This window comes from Triticum aestivum, chromosome 5B (assembly GCF_018294505.1).
Source record: "Triticum aestivum cultivar Chinese Spring chromosome 5B, IWGSC CS RefSeq v2.1, whole genome shotgun sequence".
In the NCBI taxonomy this organism is placed as follows: Eukaryota; Viridiplantae; Streptophyta; class Magnoliopsida; order Poales; family Poaceae; genus Triticum; species Triticum aestivum.
Genome location: NC_057807.1, coordinates 373149944 through 373163349, shown reverse-complemented (window position 1 = coordinate 373163349; position 13406 = coordinate 373149944). Strand labels below are relative to the sequence as shown.

The following is a 13406-nucleotide window of genomic DNA, read 5'->3' as shown; positions in this document are numbered from 1 at the left end:
ACCAGAGTCTGATGCAACTCCACATAAGTTTAGCTAAGGAGCAGTGACAAAAAATATGCTCGGTGTTCTCCAGTGCCCCACAAAGCACACACCTGTCGGACCCCGGCCCGTTTCTTTTCTTAATCTGATCGGCCGCCGGAAGCTTACTCCGGACAGCTTGCCAGAGAAATATCTTGATCTTAGGAGGAATTCGAGCCGACCAGACATGCTTAAACTTGACCGGGCGCCCCCAGGGATAAGCTTGGAGTAAGCAGATTTAACCGAAAAACGCCCCGAAGAGGAGAGGGGCCACACCACGGCATCCTCTTCCTCCGAGAGCAGGGGGAAGCAAGCAGTAAGGCGCTGCCAATCTTCCAACTCTTCAGGAGAAAGAGAACGACGAAAATCCAGAACCGAACCCCTAGCCGAGAGCTCAAAGATAGAAACCTCAGTATCATCGCAATATGAAAATAGAACCGGAAAAGCAACAGCCAGCGTGGAGTCCCCGACCCACCAATCAAGCCAAAACCGCGTAGACTTACCGTTCCTAACTACAAATTTTACAAGGGACCGAAAGATCGGCCGGACTATAACCAGTTGATGCCAAAATTGCGACCCACCCGCAGCCGGCGCGAACATAGGACTCGAGGAGGGGAAATATTTAGCTTTTAGGATAGAGAGCCAGGGTGGCAGTTCCTCAAGAGTCATGATCTTCCACCACCATTTGATCATAAGACAAGTATTCATCACTCGCGTATTAATAATGCCCAGACCCCCTTTGGCCTTGGGGCGACATATAATGTCCCATCTGACCATCCTGTACTTACGTTTATTGTCCGTTGCGTTCCAATAGAAAGCACCCCTATGCTTGTCAAAACCATTATGTACCCCACTAGAGAGAAGATAGAATCCCATTAAGAACATAGGTAGCGAAGAAAGACAGGAGTTAGTAAGGGCGACCTTGCCCGCTTGCGTATTATATCGCCCTCGCCAAGGGAGAACTCTGTTGCCAACTTTGGTAACCACCGGAGCGAAGTCTTTAGCCAAAAGTTTAAGCGGGGAAATGGGGAGGCCTAGATATTTGAGAGGGTAGGATCCCAAAGAGCAGTTCAGAAGATGGGCCACCCGCTGCGCCTCTTCGTCGGAGACCCCAGTCACTACAACCTCACTCTTAGAGAAATTGATTTTAAGACCTGAGATCGCTTCGAAACAAAGCAGAAGGAATTTCAGATTGGTGAGGCTATTATCATTAAGTTCCATCAGAATTATAGTATCATCCGCATATTGGAGATGAGAGATGCCATTAGGGATGAGATGAGAGCTCACCGGAGTGATATGACCAGCCAAGGCAGCTCGAGAGAGAATGCGAGATAGAGCATCAACCACAAAGTTGAAGAGTAAAGGGGACGCTGGATCCCCTTGCCTGAGGCCCCTGCCATTAGCAAAAAACTGGCTAATTTGGCCATTGACAGCCACAGCCGTGTGCCCCCCAGAAACCAATTGCATCAAGCGCTGCATAACAGGCCCCTCAAAGCCCTTAGCCAAAAGAACTTGCCGAAGGAATTTCCAGCTAACCGAGTCGTAGGCCTTTTCAAAGTCAAGTTTGAGAACCACAGCCTTGGTCCCTCGCACCCGTAAGTCATGAACAATCTCATGTAAACAAAGTACCCCGTCCAAAATGAACCTCCCTTTGATGAAAGCAGACTGGAAAGGGGTAATGGTTCGATGTGCAATGGGAGATAGCCTAGTGGCCATGCCCTTTGCAGGCATCTTTGCGAAGTTGTTGATTAAAGCAATCGGCCTAAATTGAGAAATCATATCCGCACCCTTGACCTTAGGGATGAGGGAGAGAACCACATAGTTAAGTCTAGAAATGTCAACCGATCCCAGCCAATACCCTTGGATGACAGCAGAAATTAGACCTTTTAGTTGGGGCCAGAATTGTCGAAAGAACGGAATGGAGAAACCATCAGGGCTTGAAGCCGCATTAGAATTAGCCGTCCGAATAGTATCAAAAATTTCCTCCTCAGAAGGGGGAATCAACAGAAGCTCATTATCAGCGTGAGAAATCCTATCAAGGGGAGCCCATAAGCCCGGGGCTAGCGCGAATCCGAGGTCTGGTTTAGCCGAAAGCAGGTTAGAGAAGAACCGAACTACATGATGGAGAATGACCGGCGGTTCAGAGACCCTAACACCATCAATAGTGAGGCTGTTAATCAAACATCTACGCCGTCTGCCATTCGCAATGGCGAAAAAGTAAGCCGTGGGAGAATCACCCTTAAGAGTCCAATTAATTGTACCCCTTTGCTTCCAATACACTTCCTCTTGGCGATGAATAGCCAGAAGCTCCTTCTCAAGGCCATAGCGAACTTGCCACTCAGTAGCCGAGAGCCCACCGTTGTCCGCACGGGAGTCGAGGGCACTAATTTGAGCACTCAACCTAGATTTGTCGCGCCTCGACTCAACAAAGTGGTTCTTGGCCCATCCTCTAAGGAACTTGTGTAGGGAGTAAGAAACATAATGCCAGTCATCCATAGGGCCAAATGAACGATGGGGGGAGGTAAGAAAGCCCAAGATCTTCTAAGCCAACATATCTGGGAACCCTTCCACTAAAAGTCTGGACGCGTCAAATTGAAATCTTTGGCAGCCATTGGGGCAGAGACCATCGTCAAGGATGAGAGGAGCGTGATCGGACCCGACGATGGGGAGGGCCCGAAGTGAGCAGCGAGGAAAAAGGCCATCCCAAGCAGGGCAGATAAAAACTCTATCAAGAACCGAGCGAATAGGACAAGTCTGTCGGTTGGTCCAAGTGTAGCGGGCCCCAACCCTCGGGATCTCACGGATAGCCGTGTCCCTGATGAAAGCATTAAAAGCCTCGGCCCGCACCCAAGAGAAATTGACAGAACTCTTATCAGAAGGATACCGAAGCAGATTAAAATCACCCCCAATCAGGAGTGGCAGTTGGCAGGCATCAATTTTAGTAAAAATCTCATCCAAGAAAATTTGTGACAAGGAATGATCAGCCGGACCATATACTACCATAAGTTCAAGGAGGGTGTTATTGGAACGTAGGGAAACTACCATACTAGCCCAGTATATACCATGGTCGAAAGCCACAAAATCAAAGGTGACATTATTGGTGCCCAGAAGAAAGCCGCCGGACTGACCAACAGAGGCCACGAAATTCCACCTAAATCTATCAATCCCAGCAATCGCGGATAGTTCAGAAGGAGAAAAGGAGGGTTTAAGAGTCTCAACAAGCCCGATAAAATCAATTCTTTCAGCGCACATTAAGTCCTTCAGTTGGTCTCTGCGGCCCCTAGCGCAGAACCCTCTAATGTTCCAAAACAGGGCCTTCATCTTAGGGAAAGGTTTTTAATTCTCAAGCTCGACCTGCACGGAGCCTTGCAGGTTTTAGCACGTTTCCCGGCCCCGCGCTTCTGCACCGGAGACAGCTGCCCCCTAGCAACCTCGCCCGGTTCCCCTCCTGCCACAACCAGAGGGGCATCCATCCCAGTCCCGGCCTCCTTGGCCTTGGCGATATCAGCCTGAGCACGTTCATTAGCACGAATCAACTGCAACAGAGAGGAGGGAGAACCCACGCTAGCGTCTAGACATATCCCAACATCAGCTAATATCGAAAGGAGATGTTCATCGGAATGGGAGGGTAAAACAAGCCTAACAGGAGACTGGGCCAAAGGGGGGGAAGGAGATGAGGGTGAATCCAAACCTGAGGGGGGAAGATCACGCGCCGCCGCACGCCGAGCCGCCCGATCCACCACGCGCTTGCCACTGTTGGAGACGCGGCCACTCTTGTGAGCGGTCGAGGCAGGAGAGCGCACAGGGACCGGAGGGGCCCGACCAGGGGAAGCCGCCGCCGAAGAAGGGCCTGAAGCCGCCCCCAGGTCCGCCTCCAGACGGCGGCAGAGCCCAGCCGCCGACTGCCTGGAGCCCCCCGAGGCCTGGCTCTTCGCGGAAAACTTCTTCACCGAGGACTTCTTCCTTTTCTTGGCCGCCGAAGGTTCCACTAGAGGTAGATCTTCAATGTCGGACAGCGAGGGGGAGGTGGGGCGCACGGGTATGTTGGAGCACGCCCCCGACAAGGGGGTGCCCTTCGAAGCAGCCGCGGCCACAGGACCAGCCACCGTACCAGGCACCGAGCCCTGAACCCCACCACCCGCCAGAGCCGGAGCATAGTCCTTCATCAGCTCCTGCTCAGCAGGAGAAAGCCCATCCCACGCAGACTGGGTGAATCGGGGATCCGTGCCATTCAGCGAGTCCTCAAGACCCCCCACCCTCCCGGCTCTTGTCATCGTCACCCGAGGCCGGGGGAGGAGGGGGGGGGAGGAGGAGCGACCGCACCAGGAGCACCTTCCACCCGAACTCGAAGACGAAAGCCACCAGCCGCCGGGAAGACATCAACAGAACCACGGATGCAGATCGGATCAACACACCACACACGAAGGCGAGCAGGACCCAGAACCGACAGCGAAGCAAGATCGACCTCAATAGGTTTCCCGATAAGCACCCCAAAAGCCATCAAGAAGGACGCGGTGCGCAAGCTGGGAGGCACATCATCAACGAGCACCCAGACATCAAACAGAGGAGATATGGTCTTGGATCCGTTGGAAGCCGCTTTGACCGATACAACAAGTTGATTCACAGGGAGAGTGAAAATGGTACAGGAAGACATCATGCGAAGACTCTCTTTAGAGGGGAAAGTGGCCGCAAACTCGAAATCAGAAAGCTGCCGGATCTGCCAGTCCCAACCCCCTTCATCCCACATATGAAGTTCATCCAAGAGGGCTTGTGAAGAGATACGCTTGTCTTGGACAGTAATGACACCCACGTTGGACAGGGAGGGAATGGGAGCAGCTGCGGGGACTTCCTTGTCCATGGCAAAAAAAGAGCAACCCGGGAGGCCAATCCCAAAATGGACGAAGGAGGGGGGCTTGATCCTACTCTGACAGTCCACCGTTAGGTGTCCATCCTCCCTACAGATGAGACAGAAAGGAGGGTTCTCACACCGAGACTGGAAATGGCCAGGGCGATGACACGCGAAGCAGGTGAGGATGGGATTAGAAACCTGGGAGTGAGAGGAGTTACGGTTCGCACCACGAGAAGGCGGCGGTGGGAGGATGCCATCTCCAGAAGAACCACCGACGGCACCCGCGCCAGCACCACGTCCCGCCGCAGGGCCAATCGGACGTCGGGTCGGGGCCCCAGAGCCACCACGAGGAACGAAGCGGGACGGCCCGCCGCCGCCCGCCGCCGGCGCCCGCGGCGGCCCACCCATGGGAGCAAGCGAGGAAGGAGACGAGGAGGGGCCCGAAGATCCCGCCCGGCTCCCCCGCACCGCCTGTTCCCAAGGGTCGACCAATGCACCGGAGCTGCGGGCGCCAAGGATGGAGAAGCCACCGGCCCGGAACCAGACGCACGCGGCGAAGCGGCACCCGCCTCCGACCGCGAAGCCTGGAGCTTGGCGCGGAGCGACGCCTCAAACTCCAGATCCGCAGCGGCGTCGCCAGAGCCGTCCCACCCCCGCTTGAGGCCGGAGACAGTGTCGCTGGAGGACCCACGGGAGCGGTCCATCGCCACCACCGACGAGAAGGGGAGGAGGAGGGGAGGGGGAGGCTTGGATCTGACAAAGCGGCGGATAGGGAAACGGCGCCGTCGCAGATCAGCAGCGGAGGCAGGAAACCCTAGAAAAGGGGGAACCGACCCCTTCCGGACCCATAAATAACCAGAGCCAGCCAGGCCGGGCTCTGTGTAAAGGGCCGAAGGGGGAGGCGGACTCAACTGGGCTAGCCTAGGCCCATCAGACTCAGACACGAGTGGGGGGAAATCAGCCGTGGAATCCAGCGAAGAGGCCGCCACAGGCCCACACGGCCCGTCACCGACCAGAGGGACCCGACCCACGGACCGGGGCACCAACGCAGGACCCAATCCCAGATCTAGGGTTTGCGCCGGCGCCGCTGACGACGTGGAAGGGAGGCACCTGGACGGCGACGAACCGGAGGGCACCGCCACCGAGGAGGATGAGACGGGTGAGGCCATGGCGTCCACCCCCGGGCTCACCAAAGAAGGATCCGCCGCCTAGGAAGCGGCGCGCCGGCGCCCACGGCCAACACGACGCCATCCATCCGGGCCCGCATCAAGCGCACACAGCCGGCCCCGACCCCCCGGAGCAAACTTGCGCCGACGGCCCGCCACCAATAACGGAGGCAACCCAACCACCGATGCCGAGCGAGGAGGAGGGGGAGTCTCAGGATCAGAATCGGAGCCAGAGTCGTCGGAATCAAGGGCCCAAAACTTGTTGGCCTGTGGCGCTGCCAGGGCCACCGGACAGGGAGGGGGGAACGCAGGTGGGAGGGGTTCGGGCCCCGCCGCCGGTGGATAGCCCGGAGAGGAGCACGAGGGGAGAAGGGAGCAGGGGAGCGAATCTGACTTGGGCGCCGGGGATGAGGGGGAACCGCAAGCCGACGGCGTCCCGCGGGGAGGGAGCGAGGGAGGGGAGGAGAGAGCCATCAGCACACTACATGTAGAGTACCACATACAATTGTTTAATGCAACATCAGTAGAAGAATGCTGGATAATACATTAACCGGAAGTACTTATGTGGTTTAGTAAAAAAGAATGAGGTAACACCAACTGTTAAAAGTAAAAAAGTAATACTCCAAGTGTCTTGTATCAAGCCCCTTCGATAAAAGGAAACAATACAAGTCCAAAGGAGTGATCTTCGTGGAAACAGAGACTTGCATCTTCACTTCTTCGGTATCACTCTTGATCCTAATTTGTAATACAGGAATGTTGCAGAGTTCTTATGTACGTGTCATATCTAATTACACATTTTCAGTATAGCCATCGGCAACCTAAGATAACCCAAACCTAGAATTCTAGAGTGCTGGAAGCCCAAGATTCTTATTTAATCTGTAATGCACAACTGAAGTACACATTGAAGCAGCACATAGCTATTTCCATGGAAAAAGCTAACAAAAAGATTAGAAGCAATTCTAATGGCGTCATGTTGGCCAAGCTGAATCATATAGTCATCTTCTGGTGTCATGTCAACTCAACTGAATCATATATAGTCATATAACAACAGGCTTCCAATTTTAGATCCAGTGAACATGTCAATAGTCGCACAGCTAACACCACCTATTTTCAGCAATACAAAAGCTATTGCATACGGAAGATGCTTTTGTCAATATCACCCTCGTTCACAATTAGGTAGAATCACTAAACAATCAGTAAATGACCTCACACTGAGTAGAAACACAACATATAATTTCCGAAGGAAACACATGAAGTTTTAGTAGTTACATAAAGGAAAAAATGATAATAAAGTCAAGAGTCAAATTAGAGTGTGTCCACAAATAGGAATTAAACCATTACAAATAGCAGTGAAACGAAGGAATGAAATGTGTTTTTAATAGAGATGATATTTGGAAGTTTGATTGCTTAAACACCAACGGTTGACCTTATATAATTAGAGCAAACATAAACACTAATAGAGGGAGCAGGTGTACTGGAACACGAAGAGCGTGATTCTACCTGACTAGACCAACTGATCGAGCACTTTGCGCTCCATCTTGACGCAGGAGACATCTGTTCTCCTTGGTGGTCAACGTCTTGCCCATGATGCTGAACATGTAGATGTTTCTGGCATCCCTCTTCTCAGCCCTCAGAACCTGGCATCACACATTTTTATATGAACTGATAATAACTTAAAATGTACACCAGAATTACAACAAAACAACAGGTAGCAACTAATTTTTTTCAGATGTTTCTTCATGTGCTTTATCTTGAACTCACTTGTGTCTTAACTTTTTATACCATCAGTGCTCCGAGGAACTTAAGACTTCAGGACAAGGCCGAGACAGACGTCTGTGCGCCACCTAAATGAGACAACAACTGACCTGGAGAAGCATGAAGAGCTGATGCACCACCTTGCTCGATGGCACCAAAGTGATCAGCACGCCAACGATATACGACATCCCAAACAAGATCACAACAATGGTCAGGTAGTACATGAGGGTCTTGAAGTATGGCATGGATCTTATGTGGACATGCACCTTTCCGAGCGCTAGAAGAGAGATCAGGCAAGCGAAGGACCGATGTTGTCCACCATCTTGGTCTCCTTTTGTTGCTCTCGTGGAACGATAACCCGTATGAGAGCTAGAAGAGAGATCAGGCAAGCGAAGCACTGGTGGAAGTAGCCCGAACCCCATGTATGAGAGCCGTTCCAGGACCATGTGGAGTCTCATTATTCATGGATGAACACTTCTATAGCAATGACGATTAGTATAATATTGAGTACTTGTCAGATAGTAGTGCCGGAGAACAAATGGTTACCGCCACTCCAATCACACATATGAATAAATTGCTTGAGAGATAGAGTCAGTTGCTTGCCCTGAAACAAAAGGGAAACAAAATAGCATGCAGTCAGTTGTTTGCTCTGAAACAAAAGGGGAACCAAAAAGAAATCAATCTCAAAGCTTGCTGCTTGAATAATGTTGAGAATAGAAGGATCCTTTAATGTGAAGATTCTTTACAAGGGCCCACTAAAACATACAAAGATCGTCAGTGCCATCTAGTACGGACGCAAAGCATTCTCATATGAAAGTACTCTAAATCTTACATGCCGCGTTTCTTCAATACACTAATTGGTCCACTTTTATCAACATCTATAGTATCGAATTGATACTTCAGACCTGTGAAATTTTCCTCATTGATCATATTTGCTAAGGCTTGAACAAGCAAAGGAGCAATACTACAAGGAACCAAATGAGAGTACACCACAAAAAATTTTGGTACTTGAAAAATTATGGCATGTTACACTCTTATCTTCTTATCTTGGGGCTGTCTCAAAGTACATAAATTTCAAGACAAACTGATCTATCTTTAAGCTTTCATAATAAAAAATAACACACCATTAAGTTAGAAAACAAAAAATAAATAAAACATCATGAAGTTAGAAAACCTTAATAGGTAGTGATGAATATAAGCTTCCCCTTGTTTTCATCAAATTGGCTTTTTCAGTTGAACTATATACTTATTATGTTCAGCACAAATACAAGAACTCCCACCAAAAAAATACATAAATAATCATTGAGTACACGAACAAGCAAAAAAGTTCCATCATGAATTGAAGTTAAGTCCACCATGTTGGACTAAAGAGTAAAAATAAATCAGATTGTGTGCGAGGGCAGAAAGGTACCTCTATAGAAGTTGAACTGTATTAGGGGATAAGAACTTCACAGTGACTCCAAGCTAAGTCTGAAATATAAGTGTTGGGGAACGTTGTATGGAAAACAAAAAAATTCTATGCACACGCAAGATCTATCTAGGAGATGCATAGCAACGAGAGGGGGAGATCATCTACATGCCCTTGTAGATCTCTAAGCGGAAGAGTGTATAACGCGGTTGACGTAGTCGTACTCTTCGCGATCAAATCATGATCCAACCGATCTAGTACCAAACGGACGACACCTCCAAGTTTAGCACACATGCGGCTGGATGACGTCTCCTCCTTCTTGATCCAGAAAGCAGGAGAGGAGAAATAGATGGGATGACAACCAACACGATGACGTGATGGTGATGGTGGTGGTGGAGCACCGACAGCGCTTCGCTAAGCGTCGCCGGGACGAGGTGGTGGAACTACGGAGTAAGGGGAGAGAGAGGGGCATCAAGGGCTTTGTGTGTCCTCTCGGGGCTCCCCCTCCCTTCTATATATAGGTGGAGCGGTGTGGCAACAGCCCCTCCAAAGTCCAAGGCGCATCCAAGGGGGAGGAGGACTTGGAATCCAAGTCCAATCCTATTCCTACTAGGACTCATTTTTTCCCTTTCCCTAGCTACATGGGCTTTCGAGGACTTGGTGCGCCTAGCTCAATAAGGCTAGGGCACCTTCCCGGAGCCCATGCTAGCTCTTGGGTCGTGGTGAACCCACTTGTGGACTTCCGGACCCCTTCGGAATCCTCCGGAACCTTCCCGATACAATACCGAAAAAACTGCACTTTTTTCCGGAACCCAAAATATGACTTCCCATATATAAATATTTACCTTTCGACTATTATGAGGCTCCTCGTGATGTCCGGGATCTCATCCGGGACTCCGAACAACATTTGTTTACCACTCATCAAATATCCCAATACTACTCTAGCGTCAACGAACGTTAAGCGTGCGACCCTGCGGGTTCGGGAATCATGTAGTCATGACCGATACACCTCTCCGGTCATTAACCAATAGCGGGACCTGGATGCCTATATTGATTCCTACATATTCCATTAAGATCTTTATCGGTTGAACTTTTATGACAACATACGTAGTTCCCTTTGTCTGTCGGTATGTTACTTGTCTGAGATTCGATCGTCGGTATCTTCATACCTAGTTCAATCTCGTTAGTGGCAAGTCTCTTTACTTGTTCCGTAATGCATCATTCTACAACTAACTCATTAGTCACTTTGCTTGCAAGGCTTCTTAAGATGTGCATTACCGAGAGGGCCCAGATATACCTCTCCAATACTCGGAGTGATAAATCCTAATCTCGATCTGTGCCAACCCAACAAATGCCTTCGGACATACCTGTAGAGCATCTTTATAATCACCCAGTTAAGTTGTGACATTTGATATCACATAAGGTATTCCTCCAGTATTCGGGAGTTGCACAATCTCATAGTCGGAGGAATATGTATTTGACATGAAGAAAGCAATAGCAATAAAACTGAACGATCAATATGCTATGCTAACGGATGGGTCTTGTCCATCACATCATTCTCCTAATGATGTGATCCCATTTATCAAATGACAACACATGTCTATGATTAGGCAACTTAACCATCTTTGATCAACGAGCTCGTCTAGTAGAGGCTTACTAGGGACACGGTGTCTTGTCGATGTATCCACACATGTATCAAGTTTTTAGTTAATACAATTCTAGCATGAATAATAAACATTTATCATGATATAAGAAAATATAAAATATCAATTTTATTATTGCCTTTAGGACATATTTCCTTAAATAAGTCTAACAATTATACATATGCGTATGAGCGTGTCAGCTAATTATGGAAGTGTGGTATGGCAAGTGATCAAAACTGAACAAGATAATGGACAACATGTAAACTTGTGAATAAATTAGATAGAGTGAGCATAATTAATGCTATTAAACAAACTGACGATTGTGTGATAGTCCTATGATTAAGAGTTCAAGGGGATCAATTAACTTAATATTTCCTATCAGGAAAACAGTCGTCGTGCTCCAAACAATGAATGACAGCCTACATAATGTATTGTTCTTCGATCCCATCTCCCACATTAAATATTTCATGATTTGCTATTGCTGCATTTATCACATTGTAATATGAAATAGAATGAGATCAGCTGATATATTTTTCTTCAATTCCATCTCCCATATATTACAATACGTATCATGGCTCCTAAAAAATCAGCTGAACTAAAAAATGTTTATTGAGGAGAGGAAGCATAAGTGTATTACCATCGGGTCCGTGATAAACACACTTGTTACTCTCCTTACGCCAGCCACTTATGGACTTCATCCTCGTCTTGGTCTAGTGCGAGCAATGGGCGTGGGAGATTTCGCGTCGATGACGCGGGCTGAGGGTCGACTTCGTGGAGAGGCTCCTACGGGCATGGTGGGTTGTGCAGGCGGGACAAACGGGCTGCAAGAGAGAGAGGTGACAGGGCAAAAAGCGAGGGGTGGCAAGGAGGGTAGCCGCGAGTTGCGGGCGGGCCGGTCAGGGCCAGGAGCAAGGGGCGGCGTGCGGGGCGGGTGGCATGCGAGGGGCGGCGATGCGGGCGCCAGGGAGTGCGGCTCGGCGTCGGGGATGCGGGGACGGGGAGGTGAGGTGCCGAGCGGGATAGGAGGGAGGTTGGGGATGGAGCGCTCCTGTGTGTGCGAACGTGGGAGAAGGAGGTGATACGTGGAGTGGGATAAGTTCTGTGCTAAACGCATTTTTTGAAACTCGGTGTTAAACGCAATTGAGATGTGCGTGGAATCGGTCTAAGCAGTTTTTCTCAGAAAAGGCAGAGTAGTTTAGGAGTGGCAGGGTGGGTAATTAAAGTGTAAAATGCGTTTGATATGTTGGAGTGATTTAGACCATCAGATCATATGGTTCGATGGATGAGACGATTTGGTTCTCCGCCCTCTCGTGCTTTTATAGGAGTAGTAGATGGGCGACGGTTGCTGGCTCGACTTCATTAAAGTGTAGGCAATCTGGTGTCCGAGGAAACTAAACATTTAGCATTGAAGAAACTGCAACCTGTGAATATTGCAAGCACTCCCATATGACAACTTGAGTTCATTCAGAATTTCAGTTATACATAAATCACCAGGCACAAGGAGACATAACAGTGATATGTTCAGGGCTGTGTCGAACAAAAACGAAGTGCAGATAAAGGATTCCAAGGCCGCGTGTGACCCCCAAATTTCATTTGCCAGGCCCGGTATGCAACTATTTTCGGAATCCCGAACCATATCGCTAACCATCACTGAAGAACAGAAACAACTCAAAAAAATACCATCAGAGCAGAACGCACACACACCTATAAACCAGAAAAAATGCATCACACGTTGTATGCTAAGTAACTCACCTTGTGCTGCTTCTCTCCAGATGGTCTTCATGAGTGACCACCGCGGGCGACGACACCGAGGACGGCGATGCGCCAAGAACAGGCTCAGAGCCGGCGCCATCGTAAACTCCCGCGGCGATGAATGTCGTGTTGCGAGACACCGCCGCGACCTCGTCCGACTTAGGCGAAGGTTCCTGCGCCAAAGAACCAAGAAGAACGTGAAAAATTCCTTTGGGCCAACTGCCGCTCTCGACCACCATCAATCAATTACCTCAAGATCATGGTTCTTGCCGCTCTCAGATGCGGCAGCATCGACAGAATTATATGTCTCCGGGACGCTCTCCTGTTTGCCCTCCTTGGCGCCGGCAAGAACCGTCGCCCTGCTCCGTCTACCCCTCGAATGGATCCACAACATGTCGCGTGATGGTGCAAGTTTCCTGAGGCGGGCCAGGCGGCGGCCATGAAGAGCATGTGGAAGGTGCAGGAAGGGCAAGACCACGCAACCAGAAGAGAATGGTGGTGGCGGGCAAGGGAATGGTGGTGGTGGTGGTGTGTGTGTGTGTGTGGGGGGGGGGGGGGGGGGGGGGGGTGTTCGGCTCCTCTGCAGTCATGTTATTACTGCACGGGTACTGTACCAACCCACATCAGCCATCCATTTAAATCTGACGGCTCTCATTACCCCCACTTGATTCTGTTAATAAATGAAAACAAACAGCTAATTATGTGGTAGAAAATCTCGTACGGCTGCAGGATTGCCGCCAAACAGAACCTGGTGCCAAACAAAACACACCCTGATAACCTCCTTGGCGCCAAACAGCGATCTCTTTGCCTTTGTC

General features: G+C 49.8%; 1 protein-coding gene across 3 annotated transcripts; it reads right to left on the bottom strand.

The window, feature by feature from the left end:
- Positions 1–7178: 7178 nt before the first annotated feature.
- On the bottom strand, positions 7179–13130 carry LOC123111919 (uncharacterized). 3 transcript variants are annotated; one of them, XR_006454895.1, is made up of 4 exons: positions 12842–13130; positions 12592–12764; positions 7795–8392; positions 7179–7670 (listed from the first exon to the last, which is right to left on the bottom strand). XR_006454895.1 is itself a non-coding variant. In XM_044532800.1 (3 exons), exons 1-3 carry the CDS (start codon positions 12983–12985, stop codon positions 12480–12482), a joined length of 327 nt encoding a protein of 108 aa, XP_044388735.1. In that variant the 5' UTR covers positions 12986–13130; the 3' UTR covers positions 10833–12479. The 3 variants fall into 3 exon arrangements, 1 of the variants encoding a protein (XP_044388735.1); XR_006454896.1 differs by having other exon boundaries at positions 7899–8392; XM_044532800.1 differs by lacking the exons at positions 7179–7670; positions 7795–8392 and adding an exon at positions 10833–12489.
- Between the last annotated feature and the right edge of the window lie 276 nt (positions 13131–13406).